Source organism: Marmota marmota, unplaced genomic scaffold (assembly GCF_001458135.2).
Source record: "Marmota marmota marmota unplaced genomic scaffold, marMar, whole genome shotgun sequence".
NCBI classification, from domain to species: Eukaryota; Metazoa; Chordata; class Mammalia; order Rodentia; family Sciuridae; genus Marmota; species Marmota marmota.
Window position 1 is genome coordinate 14,633,060 of NW_026000108.1, and position 27,894 is coordinate 14,660,953.

General features: G+C 37.0%; 1 protein-coding gene across 4 annotated transcripts in view; it reads left to right on the forward strand.

The window, feature by feature from the left end:
• Nucleotides 1–2,142: 2,142 nt before the first annotated feature.
• The window catches only part of Slit2 (slit guidance ligand 2), a 342,136-nt gene continuing 316,384 nt past the window's right edge, over nucleotides 2,143–27,894 (forward strand). For all 4 annotated transcript variants that reach the window (XM_048784262.1, XM_048784264.1, XM_048784263.1 and 1 more), the window contains exons 1-4: nucleotides 2,143–2,321; nucleotides 5,065–5,136; nucleotides 6,279–6,350; nucleotides 17,850–17,921. In XM_048784262.1, coding sequence (XP_048640219.1) covers nucleotides 2,143–2,321; nucleotides 5,065–5,136; nucleotides 6,279–6,350; nucleotides 17,850–17,921 — 395 coding nt within the window. The remainder of the gene's footprint in view (nucleotides 2,322–5,064; nucleotides 5,137–6,278; nucleotides 6,351–17,849; nucleotides 17,922–27,894) is intronic.

Below are 27,894 nucleotides of genomic sequence, written 5' to 3' on the forward strand. Positions count from 1 at the left end.
CCGAAGCGTCGGGAGTTACGGGCGCGAGCCAGGACGCACGGAACGCGCCCGCCCGCCGCCGCCGCCTCCGCCTCCGCCTGGCGCTGGCAGCCGGGGCCTCACCTCTGCCCCTGCGAGGTGCGGGCTCCCCGCGCGCAGCCAGTGGGCGGGGCCGGACCTCGCGGGGCGGGGCCCAAGGGGTGGGGGCTCAGGCGGCTATATAAGGCCCGCGCCAGCCTAACTTCGGACTTGAGGTTATTTATTTGGGAAGCGCCTGGACGGTGGAGGTTGGTGGTGGCTGTGGCTGCGGCAGAAGGTGGTTAAAAAAAGGAGGAGGCGGCGGCAGCGAGTGATGGGAGCGCCGAGGCTCCCAGGCGCAGGCCAGAGCTGCGGAGCTTTCCAGGCACCGCGGGAGTGCTGAAGAGAAAGGGGAGCGTCCGGGGACCGGCAGCCGGCTCCTGAGGCGCGGGCTGGGTTTTTGTTCAGCGGCGCTCAGCGCCTGGCAGCAGGAGCGAACTACTCGTAACAACAACAACAACCCACCTTTCAGCAGCTCAGCGAGACTTAGGCTGCTGCGTCTGTCCTATTGTTTAGACACTTGCCAGGGGCTCCAGAGCGGCAGACCCCGCTCTCTGTCGCCGCCTTTCCTCTCCCTCACCTCCCTCCAGGGAGCGGGAGGCAGAGAAAGCAGCCGGGAGAGGGCAGGAGGCAGGAAGGAAGGACTGCCCTGGACTGTAGCCGCCGAGTCAGGTGCAGCATCTGGAGCCGGGTGGTGTCTCCAACGTCGGCGAGAGGACTGCTACTGTGGAGGTGGGAGACGGTATCCCAAACCTGGGAAAAGTTCCTGCACTTTGAGAAGGAGAACCCACTTGTGGGAGGCTGCCAAGGGGCGAGAGAGAAGCTGCGCCCGCTTGGAGCTGGCTGTTGTTTCTTCCACCTTTGCCATCAGGTGTCTGCCACGGAGCTGCAGCGTATCCGGGAGACGAGAGGGGCTGACACGCGCGCGCACACACATTGCCATTCAGCTATCGCCTGGGCTCTACCTGGAGTAGCGGATCCCACCCTCCCGCTGGCCACCTAGCTGTCCTCCAGACAAACTAGCAGGGCCCAGGTCGTGAACACCTTGGCCTTTGCCTTTCCCCTCCTTCCGGCCTGCCTTCTTGCAAGTCCTGCGCTAGTCAGTGCCCGTTTCGCCTTCTCTGGAGCTCTAGTGCTAAACTTGGCTTCTTGGATTTCCTTTGCTGAGATTTTGACTAGTGGATATTCCTGTCCCGCTGCAGCGGTCCTACTGCCCTTTTGTCTTTCTGTGTGACCTCAGGGCAGGCCCTGGTGCAGAGCGTCGCCAAGGACGCCGGGCGGGAGGCGGGATTGCCGAGACATCCTTCAGCGAAGTACATGTGTGTTTGCAAACCATCCTTGGCTGTCGGGAGATTGCGAGGACCGGTAGGGGCTACCGCTGATCAGCAGGCTGGGGAGAGGCCGGGGGAGTGAACCGAGCCCTGCACCCTGCAGCGCCGCCCCCAGTCCCCTGGGCTGCACAAAAGCCCGGTGCGCCCCCGCGCGCCATGCCCAGTTGCTCGGCGCGCTCCGCTCCGGGCCCGAAGGGCTTCTGCGCCTTCTAGCTTCAAGGAGTCCACTTTGATCAAGACCACCATTACTACTGAGCGCCCCTCTTCCTCCTCGCACTTCTCCCAGCCCCACTGGAATCGAAATTGTAGAGCAGTGTGTGGGATCTGAGTATCATCTCACTCTACCCCCTGGCAGCCGTCCTTTGCATCTTCACAGTCCTAGGAAGTCTCAGCTCTTTTACCGCCAAGTGGTTTCTTCAGCGACAGAAAACGTGTGATTTCCTCCCCCACTGCTCTTGGGGTCTCCTTGCAGCCTTGGCCAGGCCATTGATCTTCAGGTTCGAAAGTTGCCCACGGAGTTCCTGCCCTGCTACAAAAGGGTGTAGAGGGAAGGGGAAGGCGTGAGCCTGTTCCGGCTCTCCTGCCTTGAATATTAATTATTACTGTTCCATATTATTTTGTGCACATTTCCCCGGGCACTCTGGGTTGCTAATCCCCCGCCAAGCACTGGGCCTCAGACACTGCACCGTTCCGTCGGAGCAGCGAGCTAAAGAGAAATCCCCAACGCCGGCAAGCCAGGAGGCGGCGGGGGAAGATGCGCGGCACTGGCTGGCAGACGCTGTCCCTGTCGCTGGGGTTAGTGTTGGCGGTCCTGAACAAGGTGGCGCCGCAGGCGTGCCCGGCGCAGTGCTCCTGCTCGGGCAGCACTGTGGACTGTCACGGGTTGGCACTGCGCAGTGTGCCCAGGAATATACCCCGCAACACAGAGAGACTGTGAGTATGGGTTCTTCGCCCTCCCCTTCTCCCCATCGCGGTAGCGCACGCTTTGCTGGGAACCTGAAGTGACCCAGCAATACAGGGACCTGGGACTTGTGCCTGGTGAAGCCTCACTGGCTCTCCAGGTCGCTCATCCTGGGTTGGGCCCGCCTGGAGGGCCAAGTACTGGAAGGCACAGCCCAGGAAAGGGTCACTGCCCAGGGAGGGGCGGGTCCGCTGGCAGCTGCGTTTGGTCCCTTTTCCCTGCTCTTGTCCCGCCACTGCCACTAGCAGCCTCTTGTGGACGAGTTGTTCGGGGCTGTGCAGATGGGAGCTAGGGAACAAGGATGAGAAGATGCCCCAGGCTAGGAGACACGACTTTGTTTTCAGATTCCTTATAAAGAGTCACCTTGCTGTTGCAAACATTCTTAGGTCGGTTTTAGGATGAGTCCCCACCCTTGCCCCCCCCCCCCCGGGTTGGCGTGGAGGAGATGGCAGGGGGCTCAAAGAGAGAAACTTAGGCTCCCTGTCTTTGTGTTCCCCTCCCGGGAAAGAAGGGAGGGGAGAAAGAGTCATGGGGTGTCCTGGGATATTACTATCAGGCAGGAAGGGTGCCCCAGTAGGGCCACAGCTGGCTTAGTGGCGGTGCGCAGCCCCCTGCTACTGCCCCCCACCCCGCCCCTGCCCTCTACTTCTGCCCAGAGGATGCGGAGGTAGCGGGCCCCAAGGGACTCTTCCAAGCTGGACTCTTCCAAGCTGGCGACTGCAGCGGAGACCGGCGTCCCAAGGTTTAAGTGAAGTTAGTGTACTGGTTCTCCAAACCTGAACCAGCGCAGATAGATCAGACTGCTTAGGCGACCCGGCGGGCCTTGGCCGCCCCCGGCTCTTCCTGCTGAGCCCCTGTCCCCCTGTCCACCTTTCTGGCAGTTTCTGCGTCCCTTCACGTGGCAGCAGCTCCTCTTTCTGCCCCTCTTCGCGCTCCGGTGCCCACAGACATCCCCGCCTCCCTGCCTCTGCTGGTCTCTAATGAAGAAGTAAACGCAGTCCTGGCGTTGACGGCCCACGCGCTCCTGGTGGGGAGCTTCCCGAGTTCAGGGAAGCGGAGCATGGAGGCCATTCTCTTTGTGAATGCCGAGCCGCCGCCCCAGTCGCCCGAGCGCCCTAGGCGCGCTAGTGCTCTCACGATGGCGCGTGGGCCGGGCGGGTGAGGGCGATGGGGACCAGTGCGCTGGGACTCCGCTCCCGTGGCCTCTTTCCCTCTGGGTCTGAGGGCCATGAACTGCGGAGAGGACGCCCTCAGATTCGCACTTCTGCGCCAGTGCAGTCTGCAGCGCCTTGAGTCGCCCTTCTTATCTAATCCATCTCTCTGGCCTCTGCTTTAAAGGCCAAGTTGAGCCCTTTCTTCTTTTGGAAAGGCTCATCTGTCCCCCAGCCTCACTGGGTTGCCCCCTACTCTTTTTCTTCATTCACCCCAAACCCTTAGTGCTGCGCAAGTTGGGCCTTACCAGGGTTGCCTCATCAAGATGTGATCCCCGACATTTGCCTCGGGTGGGAGGTAGGGATTCCGTGTTATATTGAATACCCAATAAACGACCCCGATGATTTTCCGAACAACTTAATGAGACTTTGCTCAGCGTATAGAAATAGGCAAAAAAGGAAGGAAAGTAATGCAGAATTCTGTTTTTGTACTTGTCATTTCATGCTGTTCCAATTAGTTTATAGTGTAAGCACTAACGTGTCTTACTCAACCAAAAGGGCATTACTGGGGGGAAAAATGACAATTGGGTTTTGGATCCTTGGGAAAATAAAAAATCCCTGTAAGGGGATTTTTAAAGAGGTTTCAGAAAATAGTATAGTCAGTGTTGTCTTATAAAATTTTATCATTGACAAAGTAAAAACTTAAAATATATATTTCAAACATGAAGTTTTTAGGACTAAAGTAAGAGAGAATTTAGGACCTTGCAGGAGAACATTCGAATCTCAGCAAAAGCTGGTTTTACCTGAAATGATTGGAGGCAGGGCAAGTTTAGATCTTGACCTGAGATGCCAGAAAAGAAAAAGAGGGGGTTGTGACTCTTGAAGGAAAAGTGGTGCTGAATTCTGAACAAAAATGTTAGGGCCTGAATACCACTTCCATTATTGCCCCCGCTAGTAGTTTTCGCTTTACAATCACAGCGGGGTTCCCTGAGCTGCAAATGAAGAGTTTAGTTTTCATACAAACATAGAATTGTTGGAAAGTAAATGCAGGTCTTTGAAGTGCATTTCTTTTGATGGCCCTCTAACTTTCTTCTTTACCTTAGGAAGTTTAGCCACCATGCTCCCATAAGGATAGTGTTCTTTCTAGCTTTTAAAACTGTTCTTGAATAGTATGAGAAAATAATTTCTTTAACTTTCTGAGGGGAACTCCAGTAATAGGAAAATAACAGAATACCTGTGAATTTGATACACAGATCCTTATAAAAGCAAAAATCAAAAGCACACCACACACACACACACCAAAAGAACAATTTTCATGATAATACAATTACTTCATTTTCTTGTCATCATGGGCCAGCCAGGATGAACTTTGTAAACTTGAGCATTTATGCAATATTATTTCAAAGGTTGTGGTTGTCCCCTTCTCTCTCCCATTTGTTTTCTAAACCATACACTAATTAATTTATTTTTTAGGCTTAAAAGTTCTAACCTACTTTAAATTTAACTTTGCTTAACTAAGTTAATAGAAATAAAATGGAGCTTTCATTTTCTGGTTGTCTCTTAGGGATTTGAATGGAAATAACATCACACGGATTACGAAGACAGATTTTGTGGGCCTTAGACACTTAAGAGTTCTGTAAGTGTTCTTCTGTAATATGGGGAATTGTATTGTATTGAAGATTGCACTTTGAGAATTGCTAATAGTATCAGTTTTTCAAACCTTTCCAATGACAGAAATTTTAAAAATGTAAAGGCCTTGGTTTCTTTATTTATTTTACTAAAAGCACAACTTTTAGTAAAAATTTGGGCTTTTATTTTAAGTTTGAACACATGCCATAGAAACAATGTTATAGAAATGACCTTAAGACTGTTTTATCATACCCTAAGTGCCTTATGCATATAAACTTGTAGAATAGTTGCTTTCATAGTGTGAATAAATAATGTGGGACATCTGATATTTTAGTGTTTGAGATTAACTTGAAAAACTCAGGTAGATCTGTGTTTAAATATTATTGAGCTAAAAAATATTTAGACTTTTTTTTCTAAGAAAAAGTAATTTCTAACATTAAAATCAAGCCATCCATCTTTTTAACAGAGCTTAGGTAGAAAAATGTTTATCTATAAAAAAGCATCATTAGTTATATTTTCAGTTAATTTCCTTACCTTTAATATCTTTGTAGATTACATAAAATAGTTGCACTCTGATTACTTCTTTACTTAGTGGGTTAATTTAGCTGTGAATAAACCATTACTCAAAGTCAATGCTACATAAACTTGTTTTCTCCCACAAGATTGTATATATTTATGTCTTAAAGGTCATATGCTTTTGACCTCTATATACCCAGTGTTCAATTTTTAAAACATATTTTGGCCCTTATGAAATATTTTGGTTGCTGATGGGTATCCATAAGTCATAAGTGAATATGTGTATGATGAATTACTGTAGTTAAGAACACAGTTGAAAATCAGTGTACCAAAAACAGCTATCAAAGCTGCAATTTCACTGCTCTTCTGTTATGTTTAAGGTTTAGAGTTTGAATAGTAAATTTAGTGAGAAACTGCTTTAATGTTTCTGTAAAAGTTTTGTGATGTAGATGCTTTTTCTTCTCCATGAGTTCTTTCACATATATCACCATTAAATTTACTCCTAGTTCTCAAAGCAGAGCAAAATCTAACTTTAAAGAGAGAAAGAGGTTATAAATGTTCAGTTACTGAATTGAAATTGACTTAGATGGTAACATTAAGAAGCATGTTACATTTTTTTTTTTTTCATTTCAGTCAGCTTATGGAGAACAAGATTACCACCATTGAAAGGGGAGCATTCCAGGATCTTAAAGAACTAGAGAGACTGTAAGTATTTTCAATTCCAAACTCATGACAACATGACTGTATTTTTACAAACACTTGAATTTCAAGGCTTATGTCTTTGATCTCATGTTTTAGCTTTAAAAAGCTTGCAAAAAAAGGGCGGGGGGAGATGAGTAAGTGGTTTTCAGACAAATTTACAACAAGTAGAGTTTCTGGATATAGGATATTAATTTGTAATAAAGCACAAATTTACTTTTCTGAGATGTTTATATACTTGGTAACCATTGCTTTGGTACTGAAAGATGTACATACATGTTTTTCTTATTTGTTCATCTGATTTGTTTGCTTGCCTATGCAGGAAGAGAGGTGGACCTTTTGTTCCTATTAATAGTACATATGGAAGGGATGCTTTTCTAATAGTAATTTTAATTTCTATGATGTTACTTGGTGTGTCATTAGTGATATTATATTTTTTTCTGATGATGATTTAACTTTTTATCATTAGAGTGAAAATTATTAATAATTGTTATTCACAGCTTTATTTTGTTATGCTATAGTAGCTTTTCAAATATTCCTTTTGGGAAGTAAGAAAGATTACCAAAGTAAGATCTGTTATCAATGTGTAGTCATTTAACATTGACCTTTGTTTTTCCAAAATTAAATGTAACCTTCAAATTAAAATCTATTTTTTAGACACAAATTCTTAATGGATTTATATTTATTACTTGAGGATTTTTTAGATTCACAGTATATATTTACATCAGACAAAACCTCTATCTGAAATAGAAAAAAATTACAGACTTTGTAGTTTGAAATGTGATTTCATGTCTCATAGATCTTGATTATTCCACTTTAGTAGGTTTGTATTCTTAGGACAAGTAACAGATTTACTAAAAGTAGTAACAATTATTTAACAGTTTTTACATCTGATTTAATAGTCACTTTATATACAAATAACACTCTTATTTCAAATAACAAAATATATTCACTTTAAGCAGAACACACAGTCGTATTCACTAGGCCCAAAGGCAGAAGTTAATTCTGTGTAATTGTCCATAAGTTGAAAAATGACTCATCATCTTCTGAGATATTTATAAATGCATAGATTTCATTTTTATGACTTTAAGTAAAACACAGAAATATGTACTATATTTATTATAAAACTTGGCCATGATAAAAATTGAAATATGGGGAATATAATTGTAGAGTTCAAAATAAATTTAAAACACTACTTTGAGCTAGTTTTGGGGGAAGGTAAAAACAAGATAAATATTTGGTTGAATTCATAGTAAAGTTCATAAATTCATAACCTATGTCTAAATACATAAAATTATTCTGAAATTATTTATTATTTGATGTTCTTCAGAAGCATTCATAGGCTTTGTGACTAACTCACAAATTTATCTTTAATCCATCTATTTTTAAAATATTGATATAATCATTTAAATGAATAGAAAATTTCATAATTTTATATATATATATAATGTATATATATATATTATATATATATAATATATAATGTATATATATATTATATATATATACAGTTTTGCAAGAATAACTTCTAGCAGTCACAAAGAAGTATCTATATCTTGGTTTTTAAACAATTTTTGAATCATAGAAGGAGTCTTAATGGTTTTTCCTGCAGCCTCTACTTTGGTTATATTGTGTAAATATTTTAAGAAAGACTAGAAGAAAACACACTTTCTGGTTATTTTTCAAGCCACTTCCAAATATCATTTGAACTTTCATCTTGACTAAATTAACTTTTCCTAAAAATTATTAACCAGATGCTATATGATCTGAAATTTGATTAGAGTTGTAAGTGGTACTATTTTTTGACTTTGCCTTCCTCTGGGAATGTCACTTCATCTCAGAACAATTTTCTGTTCTACTAAGACTAAGTCAGATGTTTCAGAGTGGGAGGAGAATTTGTAATTTTGAATGAAAACTAATATATATGCAGGACTTCTTTAAATCACCCCAGCTGTTGGCTGAGAGCAAATATTTCATATTTGTGAGGAAAAGCTGAGAAAAATTCCTTTTGTTTACAACTGCCAAGTCCATCTGATGGAAGCACATTGTTATCTGACAGCCAATTCATCTCCTTGGGACTCTGGAATTCAAAACCATTTCTTAGGAACATTGTGGATACACTTTTCAAATATTTATTTTTTAAATACATTAAATGGCAAGCAGTTTTACTAAGGAATGCATTCAAGTTATTGTGAAACAAAAAAATTTTAATTTTGTTCAGCATATTGTTTTAAAAATAAAAACGTAAAACAACAACAAAAAAAATCTATCTTGTGAGTGAGTATCATTCTCAGATTATTATGGCCTCTGGTATATACCCTTTTTTAATCGGGGTCATTTAACATCACAAAATTGCTTGCTTTTTCAAAGAATAGCAAGGGACAATGTGAAAGACAGGAAGTAATCAATGAATTAACTTTAGCTATGAATTGTGTAAACTTAAATGATTTTTAATAATTTAGATGTGAGATTTTATACTCTCAATTATGAAAAGATGTAAAAGTGCAGGCATATGTTGTAAATACCATCCATACAGTGAACAGTGATTTAATTTTCTTTCCTTGTATGAAGATCAAAAAAATAAATAAAAAATGTTTATTTTACTTGTGTGTAGTGTATGGTTCTAAATTATTTTCATTTTAAAGTGATAAAATAATTGTAAATGATTTTTGTGAAAATTTCAAAGTTATATTTATCTCTTATTTTATTTTGATGTTGTTTACACTTGATCTAGAGGGGAAAAAAAGATCTGAAAGCAGAAGATAAGATCTATGCCTTTTTATAAATCCAACTTTTTAATCTGTAAGAAGCAGGATCCTGTTGTTAAGTTGAATTTAATGTTAGCATGGAATAAGAAAGCCATTATTTGTAAATCAAAGCAGTATAGCTACAAAAGAAAGATATTTTTTCTACTTCAAAGAATGGATGCAATTCTAAAATCTCAAAGCCAAATGTCAAGAAGTACATGGATGTTGAAATCCTTCCTTCCTCTTGTCTCCTTCCTCATCCCTTTCTTCCTGTCTCTCCCTCCTTCATGTCTTTCTTCCCCTCATTGTTTTCTCCCTTCCCCCTTTCCTTTGGTTTATTTTTCCCCACCTTCTCCTCTTGTTTCCTTTTCACTCCCTTCTTTGTGTTGTTTAGAAACGACATCAGATGATGTGGTCATCATCAGAATGTGGTTATGAATCACTGTAAAGGGACTAAGTTAATTGCACCTACACACCATGAGCACACATGACTTCCTGTTTTGTCACTCTGCCACCACACTCCCAGACCTACCACGTGCAGTGGCAGATTTTCTAAGAGGCTTTGTATTGCCAGCAGTCTCAGTTTTTCTGGGAAAAAAATGAAACCTTGAGTACTTTAAACCTTTTTATATTGTATTAGCTGATCTCCTGTCGTTTAATCAGAAAGTTCTATAGAAATCTAATGTGGTTAAATGACTAGCTAATTCAGTACAAATCAATTAAGAGGGGAAAAAAAATACCAGTTAACTACAGTAACAATTCAGAACACTTAAGAAGTATGCTTCTTTCATGTACTTCCTAGAAGATACCTTTATATATCCACAATAAATTCTCCAGACAAAATTACTAATACAAGATATTTCTCAGCTGGTACATAATTCTCTAGATGGTATTTTTTTTTTTCTAAAGTAACATTGGGACCCAGAAGTTCTGTGGGCTGGTATAAAATTCTGTGGCTTACATAAATTTACAATTCATGTACCATTGTGATAATGCTTTGTAGTCATTGAGCTATATTTTACGGCCTTTTTTGACAAGCTAGAATACTTCAGGGTTCCACTATTGAAAACCATCTTCCTCTTTTGAAAATTCCTTCATAACACAAATGCAAGAGTATAAGAAAGTTTAAGGCTGTCATTTCAAAGACATTTTGGTAGTTACTTCAGGACTGCAAAAATGAAACTTAGATATGTTTATCTAGCTTATATTAAGAGACCAAGAACATACCATGGAAAATCTTGGATATTAGGCTTTTCCTGGACATTACAATCACCTTATAATCTTCAATAAGGAAATTGTTGAAGTGATAAAGGCAAGTACACAGACTGTGCCGTATTCTCCCATTAACAATGTGCTTTTCACACAAATATTTCTTTAAATCTTTCCAGTTTTAGTCTCTTTCTATTTAAAATGACATTTTCTTTCCTTAAAATTTTCTCTGGCTATTCATTTTTTTTTCTGGATAAATTTGTCCTTAAAATATTGAAAATGTAGCCATATGTTGAATCCTGAAACATAAGCCTGTTAAGTATTTTAAAGTTCCGGCAGAGTAAATACAAAACAAAAATAACAAAATTTCCAACAAGTTGATGCAAATCAAATATATTCATTTTAATTTAGAGAAATCTTAGTCTCTTCCCAAAGAGCCTATCTTTGAATAAATACTGTATTTTTATCAGAGAATATCCAAGGGGCACATTTCTTTTCTTTTCCCAGGGTGGTGCTGAATTAGTCCTCTTTTCATGAACACACCATTCATAAGCAAGTGACAGTGTGAGGTTGAGAGCTCTGGCACTCTACAGCCTTTGTTGTGGGTTGCTACACATGAATTCAAGTGGAGAATATGTGGTGGAACAGGTCTGAAGGAAAGCACAGTTTATCCTGTTCATCAAGGATGTCAAGAACCCCTCTTCTGACTCATCCTACAAGTTTGTAGGCAACACATAATATATATCTTTTCTTATTGTAAGGACAAACAAACCATGCTCTCTCCTTGGACAGGAATGTGAGCTCATTTCAAGAGTTGTTCTCTGGTATCTTTGCACCTAGGTTGAAAGGCACTGTGGTTGCTTTCTTAGAAATTCTCTTTAAAGAAATATATCAATTTAACAGAGGTTGAGTGTGCACGTTACATAAGGTAAAAATACTCTAAAATAAATACACATGGACTATTTTAAATTGTGTTTCCTGACTCTGGCCATAGAAAGCTTTAATGCAAATGAGCTGTTGCAAGTTTAGCAGAATATTCAATCCATCTGAGAGGATTTCTTGTGCAACCTGTTTTTATGGTCTCTGAAGTCAAACTGTAGTGAGAAGGCCTGTTTGCCCTTATAAATTCTGAAGCAGCAAGGCTGTTTATTTTTCCCACATCTGTTTTGGGCTCATCCTTTGTGACAGTGTTTGCTGGATGCTGTGTCTTTTATACCTCCTTTGAAATGAGTAGCTTCGTTTGCACTGTTACAAGGTATTTGTGGAAGCAGTGAATGTCAAATATTTTACATTTTATTCTGTTTTTCATTACTTTTTGGATGGATACCTTTCTGGCTGAGTTATGCCTTCTACACTGCGTTTCCCAACTTTGCACAGAATGAGGCTTTTGTGCATGGACTTCATATGTATTGTTTTTATCTTTTTTCAAAGAAAGTTATATCTGCTGGTCTGGAAGGAATATTCATTGGTAGAAATCCTTTCAGAATGAAATCTTGATAATAATAGGAATAATCTGGTACTATCAAAATTGAAATATTGTTTCAAGATAGCATTTACAAAAAAAAAATATTTGGTTTTCTTAATTTGAGCATCCATCTACTCTGAATGCAGGTAGGCAGTTTGGAAATACTGGCTTTGTGTGGCTCTTTTAGGATTTGGTGTTGGAACACAGAGTTTGAATTATCTAGAACTCCTGTGTATAGGCACCTTGCAATATTCACAGCTGCTGCCTGGTGTCTCCTGAAACACCAGGCAAATACTTATCAGTTGTTTTGTTGACTATACTTTCTAACCAAATACAAAGTTTCCCTCCCTCTTTTAGAAACAGAAACATTAGGTAAGAGAGATACAAAAAAATATCCTTAATTATGGTTCCCCTATGAGATCTTGAACACCTTGCTTCATCTTTAAAAACTTCAGTTTCCTCATCTTTAAAACAAGGATATATATTATGGTATAGCTTATACTTGTAGTAGATGATTTAGGTAAGGTAATGTACAGTTTCATAAAATTCTTTGCACACAGTGCCTAAAGAACTATCATTATGTATTTCAATATACCTTTTATTTCTCAGAAGTTGATTTAAAAATTATGTTATCTTAACTATTTATGTGTGTGCATAACAAATTTATGCACTGTATATTAAAATTATGCAACACTATATGCATTATACTGTTAATTTCATTCTGATTTTCTGTTAGCATGTAGTATGTGATTAACAGAAGAGACATGAAGATAATTCAAATTCTTCACGTTTTGTTTCAGAATGTTTGTTGTAAACTTTTTGAATTGTAGAGAAATATGAATAAGTAAAAGAACTAAATAGGAAGCAGCCATTTTTTTTTTACTAAAAAGAATTGACCTTTATAGCACAGAATACAAGGGATGAAATTATCATTGATATCACTACTTAAAATACAGAACTGTTAATTTAATACAAGCTAAGTTGATAATGCTGTTGAAAATTCATGTTTTTGTAATGCATGATAAATGTTAAAATACTTGATCTAAAATATTAGAATAAAAACATTTAAGAAAAGATAATTGGAAATTTTGTCTAAGAAGAGGTCAAAATAGGGAACTAATTAGTTCTATTCCTGGCCATTTATGTATGAGAAACAGGAGGTTGGAAATGATAAACTTTCTAAGGCAAATTTATCAGATGTTTATTACAGACCAAGTGTGCTGCAAAAATACCCTACATTGAGAATGACATGTAAGAAAAAAAGCATGAATTTTTCACTGGCTTTGGTGAAACTGTTCTTATTTTACATTTTAAATTGGATGGAAGATTACCAATATTAATTAAATTGACGTAGAAGTTGAATACAATAAGAGACTATATTGTCTATGAAAGGACAAGAGTCACACGGGAGCAGCTAGCACATGATAATTTAGAACAAAGCTTGTCGATAATGTTCAGGTGCCCTTCGAATTAAGGTTGTTAAGAATCAGCATTTCAGAGGCCAGTGGTGTTTTGCGTGACACAGAAAGGTCATTCACTCTAATGAAAGTCAAACTCAAAATTAGCTGGTACCAGAGAATGAGCACTTATTGGGACTCCTTCTCATCTTTGCTCTAAAATAAAGTGTCTGGGAGAAAGATCATGCACCTTTCTCAATCCAGGAATGCCATACAGAAAATTCCCAGACAGTCTTGGAATCTTGGAGGCAGATTCCACCTACAGATGATGATGCAGAGCTAGGTGTCATTTTACCTCTGCTATCTCCTCAGACATGATTAAATGTCATTAAGTGTCCTTGCTCTGAGTAGTCACAGTTGACTTACCTAGTCTGTACAATGAGCAAGTTTATGTGGGCCCCATAAACAGTCCTGCTCAGTATCATCTGTTCCTTACATTTGTTTTCCTGTCCTGCAACTATCACATTTTAATATCAGCAGCTCACTTTTGTTATAGTTCTTATTATAACACTGCTCTTTAAGCCACTAACAATTGTTTTGTATGTGGAATTGGAAGGAAGATAACTTTTTCTTCAGCTCTTTTTAAGTACTTGTTTTGCACCTTAAGAGTCTTTATTGTAATTCTCGATTTAAAAAACTGCTCTTTAGATTAAGGATTTAATTTATGGTCTTTGTACAATAATCTCTCCTTTAAATATTTTCTTTTTTTAAATTTTTTTATTGTTGGTTGTTCAAAACATTACATAGTTCTTGATATATCATATTTCACACTTTGATTCAAGTGGGTTATGAACTCCCATTTTTACCCCGTATACAGATTGCAGAATCACATCAGTTACACATCCATTGATTTACATATTGCCATACTAGTGTCTGTTGTATTCTGCGGCCTTTCCTATCCTCTACTATCCCCCCTCCCCTCCCCTCCCCTCCCCTTAAATATTTTCTTTATTAAATGCTGAGAATGTTTCTGTCAATGAACAACTTCTGAGTGATATGAGTTATGAAACCAAAGCTGTGTTCACATNTTAAATATTTTCTTTATTAAATATTTTTTGGAAGAGCTTCTTCTTCTTCTTCTTCTTCTTTTTTTTTTTTACTGTTTTTGTTTCCAATTAACCTTAGTACTGATGGAAGAGAAAATATAACAGGAGTCGGAAGCCCAAAGTGAACATATTCTTTTTAAGAAAAAAACAAAAAACAAAAATTTTAAAAACCAGCAAACGTGCCCTGTTTTCTATCTGCATATTATGCATCACTTACTGATACTGGCCCTTTTTGTCTAATACTATGTTGTCTGATGGTTAAAATGGAAATGTTTCATAGTTGGTTTAAACATATTTAAAGATCATTCATAATTGCTTTCCTGAAAGAGTGAAAAAATGCTTGAATTCAGAGAAAAAAGTTTCACCTGTATTTTTTTTTCTTTTTCTCTCAACCGTAGGTATTTAAAATAGACATTTAAAAGGTGAATATAGAGTCATTTTTTAAAAAATAAAACTTGGTGTTTTATTTTCAGATGATTAGTTTGTAGATGTTTAAGAAACTGGTTATACAAAACTATGTTTTTCTGAAGGAAAAATTGGTGAAAAGTAAAGTTTCAGCAATACATTATTTTGAATTATTGTTTAGGAATGTTATTCTGTGTTCTTCTGTAACTCAGAAGATATGTTCTGGAGTCATGCCACTTGAATTCAAATTCTAGCAGTCTTTGAGCTCCATGTCTCCCTCCAAAACAGCAGTTAAAAGTTGTACCTACACGGGGGATATTGTGAAGAGTGAACGAGATAATTCATGTAAACCTGGCAGAACAGGGAGTATCACATAGTAAGCTTAATGCACTTACCTACTACTCGTGGAGCAAATTAAGAAACACTGGGAATATGAAGTTGATAAATAAGAGCAGTTCCTACTCTGAAATATCTACTTTTTCACAACACATGAAGTTGTATTGATGCAGACCCCTAACAAGACAGCCGTCATTCACTTGCATTTCTGGATTCGTTTAAATTCATTGAATTTCTTTCAACTCTAAGTGATGCTGAGAATGTTTCAGGTGGGAGCAAGAGAGTGGGCAAAGAGGTTGATGGAAAGGGAAGGAGATTAGTATTGCCTGGGACATGTGGAAGCAGGTAGGATGGTGGGGCTTTCCTTAGCCAGAGTGTAGCATCAAACTTGAAGAGGCATCACAAGAAGTATGCCAGAGGAAAGCTCTCCGGGTATAAAATTATGTCAAGCTCTTGCTGACCGATAGCAAAAGAGGAGGACAGTCTGTTGTCAATCAACATATCTAAGACCCTACTAAGTGCCAGGGAAGGACATGTTAAATGAGAACAGACTCCTCTCTTTGCCTTCTGTTTTGCTTTAAAACCCAGTTAAGTACCAGAAAAGGAGGGAGGAAATACAAAGACAAGGTCTTTACCCTTGAAGAGTTCACAGGCTGGTGGGAAGAGACCACACTTGAATAAATATCATTAGTGGAGGGACTTTTACTTATCAAGTGTTTTGGGGACATAGCCAAGGGAGGTGTTGAATCTATGTAGAATTGGAAAGTTGCACAGAGGATGTAAGTAAAGCAACTTTTGATGAAAAGGGAAGCCCCCTACACAGAGAGCTGCCTTGGCAGGAACTCGGGTTTGAAGGAGCATGGCTATTATGGCTGAAGAATTGGATGACAGTTGTTAATTACATGGTTTGGATATGATTAAGAAATCTCATCTCTGCTATTTTAGGAATCAGAACTGGCTCTTTGGACAATATACCTCCTTCCATGAATGACTGCTTTTCTAGAAAAATTTTCATTACCACTGTTGTGAATATTTGTAATTTACTTTCTTTGGAGGTGAATTTAGCAAATCAAAATTAGGCTTTATTTTATCAAAAATGGATAATGGTGGGATCGGGAAGTACTTCTTTCTCAGAATCATGCCCAATAGAGAGCAAATAAAAGCTTTTGGGTTCCATTTTACCTTGTTATGTACTTTATTCCTAAAAACTAGTGTAAGTGGGAAGTAAGCCCATCCTTTCATCTGTGCTTTTACTCTTTGCCCTTTATTTGTCTTGGCATCCTTTTTTAAAATTAGTGTACATTTTATTAAATGCTGAGAATGTTTCTGTCAATGAACAACTTCTGAGTGATATGAGTTATGAAACCAAAGCTGTGTTCACATTCATTGCCTTGTGACATCTTTGAATTAGGAATTCTGAAGTCCACTTGGTCTAGCTTCTCACTTAATATAGGATTTCCCTTTATCATGTTCTCAGCAGAAAAAAAAAAACAAACAACATACACTCCTTGAGTATATCTAGGATAAGTAGTGGACAGTTTCTCAAGGTTGATCTCAGGGTAGATATTTCCATTTTTTAATATCCCTAATTCTTAGAAAGGACTCCTTACTATCTTTCTTAGGAATCACAATTACTGGTCTCATTTCTGCCCTCTAGAGACTGAATGTAATTCTGCTTCTACCTGAGGATCCTTTAACTACATCAAGAATGATATGCTTTTTCTGTCCCCATATGTATTTTGAAGACTTAAGAAATACCTCTGGTTTCTTCAGTGTGATGTTAGTTTCTGGACCTACTTATCCTCTTGTAAATTAAGCAGATTGTGTGTATTTTATGTTAGATTTAGATTTTTTTAAATTTAGATTTATAAAAAGAAATAAGCTATTATTTTGAATTTAATGTTAAAACTAACTCTTAAAGAATTGGGTATCAGGGGTAGAATTCACCTACTCTGTTCATAGGCGTGTATAGTCCAAAAGAATTGTCATATTACATCAGGATTTAAATTGAGTTAGAGTTGGAATCAAATTCTTTCTAAAACATCTAAAACACTCCAACATCAGTTAAACATTTAAAAGATATTTAAGCAATTTATGACATCACCATACACTATAACTCTGAGCATTAAATTCAGTGAAGGGTTGAGAGGCTTTGGGTTGAGGTGTGAACTTTGTTGGCTTTCTTCTGATTTTGCCTGTAAGGAAAAACCATACTTAACATTTTGTCACACTTTTATTTTATTTATATATTTTTAATATTCTTTTTAGTTGTTGATGGACCTTTATTTTATTCATTTATATGACATGCTGAGAATCAAACCCAGTGCCTCATATATGCTAGGCAAGCACTCTACCACTGAGCCATAATCCCAGCCCATCACACCTTTATTTTTATTTTTTAGCTAAATAGAGGTACAAAATTGAAATCTCCATCTCCCCACAATGCCTTGACTGAAAACTTAGGTCATTCAGGACAGAGTACGAATTATTTTACCATTTCCTGTATAATTTCTGTTGTATATGGAAGTTGCTTCACAGACTTGAGCCTGAGTCATGAAATCTTTCACCATTGTGTATATTCTGGTTGACTGATGTTGCAGGAGATTTGAGTTTAGAGTTTAGGCTCAGCAATCATCATCGGAGTGAGCATAATGGAAAATTGCTTTAAAGAGTCATGTAACCAAAGGTGTAACCAACTTTTGATTTGCAATGCTTGAATTCTCTTGAATGTCACTCCATTCTTACTTGAAATTCCGGATGAGGCATGACACTACCAAATCGCAGTCTCATTGTTGGGTATTCTCTATGTAACATAAGCTTTGTTTTTGTTTTCTCAAAAGGCGTTTAAACAGAAATCACCTTCAACTGTTTCCTGAGTTGCTGTTTCTTGGGACCTCGAAGCTATACAGGCTGTAAGTAGATGCACACTGTTAGTGTTGCTTTGGGTAGTACCTTGTGTTTTATTAGATGTGTTTTGGATCTGTTTCCTTGTGCTTTCCTGGAATCTGCTTTCAAATATATTGATGAATTGAAAGTTCGCCTTTTTATGCTTTTTGGTGGTGCTGGGGTTTGAACCCAGGACCCTGTGCATGCAAGACAAACACTCTACCAACTGAGCTATATTCCCAGCGCTGCCTTTATTATGTTTTGAAGGAAATATATGCTTAGTTTTCCAGTGGTTCCAGTGGCTTGTTTGGTTAGCATTCAGTGGTTTATTTATGTGTGGTTGTAATGGTGGTATTCTTTTTTTTTTTTTTTGGTTATTTTATGATGGTGAGATTTACCTATTTCTTAATGGAAAAGTTTGAATTAATTCTGAAGGGGAAATTGCTACTCTGTTTCCTCTAAAAAGGAAGTTGACAGTGTTTTCTTGTAAAGTTGATCTCAGTTTTTTTTTGGTATTGTTTCTGTAACCAAGGAGTAGTGTTTATTAGTCTGAAAATTTTATTATCAGCTATTGAAAGAAAGTTGTAAATTCACTTTTAAATGTTCCCTTTTAAAACCAAGTTCCAAACTCTGCAGAATCAATGACTGGAAAGTAAGGTATTTATGTCAAATGCATCATAGGTTGTTAAAGGGAAGTAGTTCTTTAAAAGATCATAATGTGAGTATTAGGTAGAATCAGTTTTTCATCCCTGGAATGCTTGCTCACTGACCTAATAATGTATAATAGTGAAAACACATTTTTGAAGGCTTTTAAAATTAGATTTTCAGCCATATGAATGATGTTATACAGATGGCGGATAAGCTACAAAGTGTTGGAAAAATAAATAGCAGTGATTACTGATGCTCATATATGTTGTGAAAAAAAACTGCTGGGATCTATGGAGTAAATTGTTCAGAGTGGCCCCACCTGGATGGTGGGGAGTCCCATATGGTAGTGTTTGTACAGAAAATAAACATGTTGCTTCGTTGGAGCTTGACTTTTGTAGTCAAGGCTTTGTAACCTGAAAGTTCAATGTTGTTACTGATTTCAAAAATAGGAAGACAGCCCTCCCACACACCCCCCCATTGAAGCCAGAATCTCAGCTTGGTCCCTGAATACCTTATTTCACTCTAGAGAAAACTTTCCCACAGACACATCACATCTTCTCCTTAGTGTGACTTTCTTGACATTGTTTCTCCAAGGCTAGCCAAATTCACTGGCAGTATTTCTCCTCTTCTTTGTGTTCTCTGTTGCTTAATTGGTCCAATTTAAGTCTACATAAAGCAATCAAATGAAGAATCCTCTTTTTAACAAATGTTCTCCAGGGGCCATTCTTCCCAAGGAAATAGGATGTAGGGCTTCTATAAAAATTATATGTATCTATATGAGTTGAAACTTATATTTAAATATTTGTGTTTGGTTTTTCTCACAATAGCCAGGGTTGGTTTTCTTTGTGTTTCTCTTTCTGCATTAGGTAGTCTTGATGGACTTCAAAGCTAGCATACAAAGAGCATTGTTAAGCAATTCCTCTGGTAATAGAGTACCTTGAAAACTAAAACTCAGTAGTTTACAAAGTTGTTTTCCATGTACTGTACAAATGACTTTAAATGGAACAACTGTAATGTAAAATTCAAAGTATTAAGTTGAAAAGGGGAGAGTAGAGGAAGTACTCTCAGCCCAATCTCTGAGAAACAAGAAGGTTTGATGTTTATTCTAGAAGTAATTATTGTGTTAATTTCCCTTTGAGTTCTCAGGTAGCACAATCTGCTGTAGAATTTCCCATCAGCAGACAATATTCTGTCTGACTTTCTGCCCTCTTTGACAATGTCACATAGTAGACCAGGAGATTTTCTCTTATGTTTGGTTTTGTTTTTATAACTTTCCAAAGCTTCTATATGAAAAAAAAAATGGTTTGGAATATTTGAGAAGTGAATTAAAAAACCAGAACCCTTAAAAAGATGACAGAGTTTCCTAATTCATTAAAGGCACATTAAAATATGAGAAAATGGAGAGCTGGGAAATACATTCAGAAATTTTCATGGGCTTGTTTGGCACAAAGAATGTTCCCTGGGGAGTAATGGAATCCAAGTTGTGTTTGTTAGGTGAGAGTAGTTATAGTAGAGACATGGATATGTTAATATCCCTGAAGTTACACCTTGATGTCTTAATGTTTAATATCAAACTTTAAGATAAAGTGGCCCTCTTTATCTGGCATTTGACAGCTGACATGGACACTGGCTGCATATAGAAATATAGAGGCTTAGTTTTTATCTGCATTCTCCAGCAAGGAATTTTCTTTTAGATTTGAGGAATGGTTACCTCAACTGAATTAGACTTAGATAAATTGTTAACAATGATATTTTTTCTCTTGAGAGGCAAACTTATCAGCTACATGTGACCACTTTTTAAAAATGACTGTGATTGCTCATTTAGGAGCCTTTAATAAACAAACAAAAGTTTTGAAATAAATGACAAAAAGTTTGCAAAGCTGACCATACTACAAAGAGCATGGATGCAGGTTCAAATTTTCTTCCTCTGATACAGGTGCTTAATAGCTCACCTGAAACAAGTGTTCTGGTAGGGTGGCAAAATGTGCTCAAAACTACTTGTGAAAGTATCCTTTAAAATGTTAACTTAAAAAGTAATATTTCTTGCACAAGAAAGATAAGTGACAGAAGAAAGTATCTAGGATTTTGAAAAATAACATGGGTGTTAGGACAAAGAAAGCTCTTGATTGGTTGTTGCCTGTATATATTAAGAGAGCCATAGGTTCCTGACTGTATAATGTGGTAAAGACATGCACATCCAGAACTTAAAAAATAAACAAATTTATAATGTGTTTTCTCTTTATAAATTAATATAGATGCTATATACTATCTCAATTTACTTATTTTCTTACTTATTTGTACCTTTTACCTTAATGCATTTTTTTTCTAATCTATTACCAACAAAAAAGATTACCAATCTAATGTATAGTTAATTTTAAATATGTAATTTTAAATATATGTAGTTAAAATTTTAGCATTGATTATGTGAAAGCTATCCTGATATATGGAACAATACATAGATTTTCTTTGTGCTCTTGTAATGAATAATCACCATTTGACTCTTGGCTGAAAATGAGATGCCAGGAGAAGAAGCACACATGTTTTTTTGCAGCCTCTGAATGTAGTATGAAAGAAAAAGAGGGTACACTGTATATGAATTATGATTCGACATGGTTGATTGCTGCTAGCGGCCAAATATGCTTTCCCTTTGCTGTCTGCTCCAATTTCTCTTTGGACGGGTTGAGAGAGCACTACATGTTCAGGTCAAGATGTTTGCTCAGAAATAGTAGTACAGTTGCAGCTGTGTTTGTTGGAGCTGGAGACTAGTTTAAATAGCATTACCATTTATCCAGTCCATTAACAGAACTCTGTAAAATAATACCAACTCTGCGTAAACTACAGGACAGTGCAATAAAATTACAAGCACTTGTTGACAGATGGAAAGTGTAAGTACAGGGAAAGTAAAGGGTGATAGGATGAAGGTTAAAAGAGACAATGCATAGTCCTACTCTTTGCTCTTCCTCTGAAGCTGCCATTGCATTTTTATGATCAACCGAAGAGTGGAGAAAATTATTTTCAGAACAATCTGGATCTAGTTAACTAAAAAAGAGATTGCAGCAATTTTTTAAATGGTTGCCTATGATTGGTTGAAATCTATGGGTAATAAATACAAATCTTCCAGATATGTATAACCTTAAAGATGGCTTTATGAGGGAGGATTCACAATTTCTGATATGAGTTTGCAGTTACTAATTCAGACTTTATTTCACTGATAAATACTGTGGTTAGGTATTTGGTTATAAATATTTGTTTTGTGGTTTTCTGTTTATTTCTTTGAGTATTATTATATTGCCCAGATTTCCAATGTAAGCCTGACAATTTCAAGAACTTTGCCAAAACTCATTTTTTTCACTTGCATTTACCAAACTAAAACAAACAAAAACAACTACCTGTGTCCCAATGGCATACTTTATTTACTTCTTTGAATAAAATTTCTTGTTTCTTCTTCAGAAGTGTCATTTATTATTCCCCAGTAAGCTTCAGAAACGGTAAATTATCTACATTATAAATAGTATTGCTAAACCAAAGAGACTCTTATGGTCTAGGGAATACTTACCTTAGAAGGGATTTCAAACACTTAAACTGATGGGTCATGTCACAATGCCTTTGCTCATTTGCTGTCATACCGGATCTCAGAGTGTCAAATTGTTTCTAATAACAGTAGTGATTGGGACTTTTTGAAGAGAAAAGTTTATTTTTCTTGTTTTATTAAGGTAAATTTGCTCCACATTAAAATACACAATCTGTCTTCACTCTTCATTTTCCTTTTTCCTACTTCCATAAAAGAAGGCTTAGGGGTTTTTTTGTTTGTTTTGTTTTGTTTTTTGTTTTTCCATATAGTGTTAAGAGTAACACATGGTCATTGTAAAAAAGATTCAGGTTTAGGTTTAGTCCAGAAAAATAGAAAAGAAGAGGTTAGTAGCCATTCATTATTTCAACACCCAGATGAAACCACCATTATACTTGTTAATTATGGCTACCTTAATTTTATTTTGATGATTATGCATATAAATGCTGGTTATACATGAAGGATGAAAACATTGTTTTTTGTATCCCCAGGGTCTAGTATAAGACTTGACCTTTAGAAACTCTGAGTAAGTTTCTGATGTATTGAATTAAATCTCCATTGGACTCAGGGTTTGCAACTTGAATGAGCAAATAGTAACTCTGGGAAGGCATTATGAATAATGGAGGGCCAAATTAAATTTAAAGGATAAGTTGGCTAATTAAATGTTTAGTTCCCTTAGATTTTATAAACATTGGAGGATTTCCATAGACACAGCATAATCAAGATGATCCATTTTTCACCTAAGCAAAATATACCTTAATCTAATATAGTGCTATACTTTTATACTACTGAACCCTCAGCTTTTGGATGTTAAGTTAACCTCATAGGATTCTTGTAGTCAAGTATAAAAGCAGAATACAATGGTGGAGCCTGTGTAAAAATTCTCTTGAATTAATTTCTGCCAGCTTGGATTAAAGTGTGAGCTACTAGAGGTGTCAGGTGCCATAGTTTCCTACCTCATTTTACTCTTGGCCTGTGTGGCCCCTGCCACAATAAATCTGACGGTGGTTGTGCAGGAATTACAGGTTACAGTTGCTAAGGTTACCGTTGTGCAGCCAGATCTGCACCATTACTCATCTAGTGAGCTGCCATTATAGCTACCGCTGGTTTGTGTTGCTGAGGCTGCCCAAGAGCCTAATGTGCTGTGGATGAAAGTTCTTCACAGGAGAGGGGGGCATGTCTGTGTAATTTAGTGTAAGATTTAGTGTAAGAAAACACTGTGTGCATTGTACTGATACTTCTGTAAAGGGAAGAGATTGACTCCTTATCTTTGAAACCCAAGAACCCATAATCTCTTAAACTTACAGTGTTAACTTTCAGTGTTAAAATACCAAGTCTTTATTACTTTTTAGGTAACTTATTATATATTGGGCACAAGAGTCTCTGTTTTTGCCATATATGATAAAATAGAGACATAAAATCTTAATTCAAGATTTCCTTTACATAATCCTAAATTTGTATTTATGTAGTTAGACAAAATATTCTATATTCAGATAAATGAATACACTTCAGAGTAGCTTGTTATGAGAAACAGTTTGTGAACCATTCAACAGGACCCACTTTTGACTTTATTTATGTATTTTTAAATCAACATGTAATTCAATGATGGAGAGGTTACAAATCCAAAAAGGATTAAGATTATATTTGAGATTTGGTGGGCCTGGTGTTGATAGTTTTTACTTCAAAGAGATTAGTAGTGGAAAGCTCCATTACTGGAAAAAGCCTCAAATTAGCAGGTTTCTGCTGTTACCAACCCTCAAAGTGGATTCTCTTGGAGTGTGAAATCTACAGCAAAGTTCATAGCAGGAAAATCACATTCGGGAAGGTCTTTCCCTCTCAATGATACTTATTCAAATGGTTGCTTTCCCAAATGTAAATGTTGTATCCCCACCAACAAATACTTGGGGTATGCAACTGTGATAGAGGCTGGGAAGAGAACCTGGCAGGGTGTGCAGCCCCACATGGTATGTGGGATTTGTGGTCCTGGGCTTGTGCTAATGTCTGACTTGTAATATGGAAATTAAAGCCTAGAGAGTTCATAGAGTGTGATGGTGTTTTCTGAAACACAAATTTAAATATGTGGATTTCACAACTAAAACAAATCATATATAATACCTCTTCAGATAATATTTCAAAATCTGACTGCAAATCACAAAATTGCTGTGATGATCCCAGGGCTATAATTTAGGGACTGAAGTTTACAATAAATGTTATTTTTTTATCTAAGTGTTGATAAAGTCTTATGTAAGTGATATTAACGTAAGTACATGTTTACATTGTGTTTTAAAACTTAAAATCAGTAAGGGAGGTTGTGCAAAATAGTGTTTAAATGGATATTTATGTCTCTGTTATTTTTGGAAGTCACTTTAGCATCCCTAGAGTACAGCTCCGTAAAATGGGAATTGATCATACTATTTACTTTGGGGAGAAAATCAAAATCGTAATTTAGATTCTGTAATCAAAAGAACACTATCAGCCTTCAAATATGATAGAAATTATACTTGTATTACTATCATCCTCCAATTGCAAATAAGATGGAAATAAGAGTCACTTAGATGTCCTTGTGATTTGCCCTGTCAACACATTTCCTGATTCTACTGTATCAACCTTTCACATTTATCCTCAGTGTAATAACACATAAATATGCATAACTACATCAATTTTTCTACCACTACAAATCGACATAAAATGTGCATTTGTACCATTTTACCCTTCTTTACTTGACCATAGAAGGTAAATTATAGCCAGGATATTGTTAATGGGATCCTTTCACTCTCTCCCAGTTGATGACTAATGTAGTTTTAAAATTCATATATAAAATGAATTAGGGATAGAAACAAATTAACTGTGACTGAGGAACTATTTGTTAATCCACCTATTTAAATTGCTGTTTTAATGATCTGTTTTCCCAAATGACAAAATGTAGAAAAAATATGAATTATAAAATGCTGAATAAACTCCTTCAACTCTACCAGCAAACAGAGTTGTTCAGAAGATTTACATAAGTTGCTTAAAGTTTCATTTTTTTAGCAGTGAAAGTTTCTGTTTTTAAAAACATAAGATCTTTAATCCACTTTTTTTTCTTGTAGCATATAAATATTATCTGAAGAGTGAAGCAGTTGGTCTTTATACAAACTGCATATGTGATTTTAAGTATGTTTTTACAGTAGCAAATATATCAAAATGTTGCAGTTGTTTTAGGACTTTGAATTTAAAAACTGTTTCATAGCAAAATGGGTATCATCCAGAAGTTTGTTTTGTTTTGCCTTTGTCATAATTCCAGCGCTTCTCATGAGAACGCACACGTTGCAGCTACAAGAATGTGGTGTGTGTCCTTGTTACCTGTCACCCATATCCAAGTGAATTGCCATCACTGGATTCTTTATAGAGGGTTATCCTTAAAATATTTTGAAAAATATTCTGATGTAAGAAACCTTTGGACAGAAGTTAAAAAAATAAAATAAAATGAATTCTAGAAAAGGAATCCACAAAACAAAAAGACCTGTTTGTGACATCGCCCACGGTCTAGGGCACACGCTGTAGTGTGAAACATTATTAGGAGAACATCTGCGCCTCTTGAAATGACCCCAAATGAATGTTTGCTGCTGAGTATGGCAACTTGATTTAAGTGTCCAGGAAAAAAAAATCTTAAAGAAAGGAGAAATAAATAAGCTTGGAAAGAGAATGGGAAAAGATAGCTCTGCCCCATCATGATAGGTTTCTTCTACCAGTGAAAGATTAAAGCTCAAAGTATGTGAATAGCTGAGAACAGCAAAGAGAAAGGTTGATTGCTTCCCCTCCAACAGTTCCAATTGATTGAAAAAAGCCTAATTTAAAGTTTTGTTTGTTCTATGTCTTAAACCATCAGAATTCTCCTTTAGGACGGGAGGAATGCTCCGGAGGAAAAAGAATCCAAGGATAAAAGTCATTGCAAGCCAACAATTGTTCCTAATCCTCACAAAATGCTGGAGAAATTAAATTTATTCTTTATTGCTCCAAGTGTTACCTAGGTCACTGGGCGATGGGAAAATTGGACTGGAAGTCGGGCAGGCGCAAGCTTTGTTCTGTGTCTAGATGGTTAACCTTAGACACCACAAGGCATCTTAGAGGGCGGTGGGAACTGGGTTCAGAGCATTAACACCAGGACTTTTATTACCCCAGATTTATAATGGGCTGTGCTGTCAGGAGATGAAAATGTTGTGTTTACATTTCAGTGTTAAATGATCATTTAATTAACACCTAAGGAAAAAAAAAACTTGTGAAATTCTTAGCAGCTTTTATTGTTGGTTTCCTGGGAGGTTTTAATATCCAAGTTTCATTGAGAATTCTTTTTGTAAGTAGAGACACAAAAGGCATTATAAACTTTTTAAGGAAGACAAACAGTTTAACCTTGACCCGTTTTTCCCCTAAAATATTAATTTAAATTACATTTTAAATCTGGTATGCTTATTTAAAAGGTTTTTTAGACAAACATATTAAAAATACATCTTAATTGAACACTTTAAGTAAACACAATATATACATATTATTTTATTTATATTCTAAAGTGTTTACTGTAAAACATTTGCAATTACTAATTAGTTTTTCTTAAGGAGTTTAATATACATAGAATATAAACATTTTATATCTTTTAAACCAACACTCTGCTTACATTGTTTTAAGAATCTGACTCAAAATAGATATTCATAGTCCAGAAAAGTCTTTGGGAAAAATATACATTATTATTATGTTATTGTTATAATTAATTTGCAGATAGCTACTCATTATGAATTCATATAGAGATAATAGGGGTGAATATTGTCATTAATTTGAAAATTCAAATTATCTTCATTCATTTCCTAAAGACTACATGTTATCAGTATCTTAATTTACTCTTGATTTTTTATGAGACAAATAACCAAAAAGGAATGGTCATGAGGCAATGAGGGAGCTTTTGGAAAACATAAAATGTACCATCAGGAGCAGCTGCATATTTAGTAGAATTTTTTAAAATAAGTATTTTAAAAGCTGTTACAATTTATGTTTTTCCTCTCATTTGATCTAGATATGAGACTTCATTTTCAACATGAAACTTTAAAAAATAATTATCAAGTTACTGATTGTTAAGATAAAATATCTCTTCATTTTCCCAGAAATAAACATGCTGTTATAATGTAGTTTTTCTAAGTACACTGTTTTGATTCTTATCAAAACAATAAAAACAACAAAATTTGCCCTTTTTTCAAAAGTTGAAATTTAAATGCCTCAGGATAAAAACCACTTTCTGTACTATTCATGGTAAGAGTGCAAGGAGGATTGTGTGTTATTAAAATCTCTTAATGGAAAGCCTTGCTTTGAACTGAGAATTATATTCTCATTTGTGAACACTGCTGGGTGGTAGGTATGCATTTTGTATGATGTTGTAAGCTCTCCTTATTTCTATCAGGTTTCAGCTTTTTCTGGAAAGCTCTCCTCATATTCTTAACCTACATTGATCTTTTGATTTTTTCTTTACCCCAGTGTTACTTCTCTGTTCGGCCTTAGAGAAAAAGCTCACAAGCAGGAGTATTGCTTTACATTTTATCTTCTTTACATAGTGGTCCATCTTTTGGCTGAAAAGTCATAAGACATTAAGTGTCCAGAAGCCTTAAAGTATAAAAAAGAAGTAGAAGACTAACAAAACCTGAGTATTTAAATATACTGAATAGCCAATAACAAAAAGTTTATTATACCACCTGTTATTCCAGGCCAACAAGGTGGGGGTGTGTATTTGCACGTGTGTTTTTTTTTTTTTTTTTTTTTTT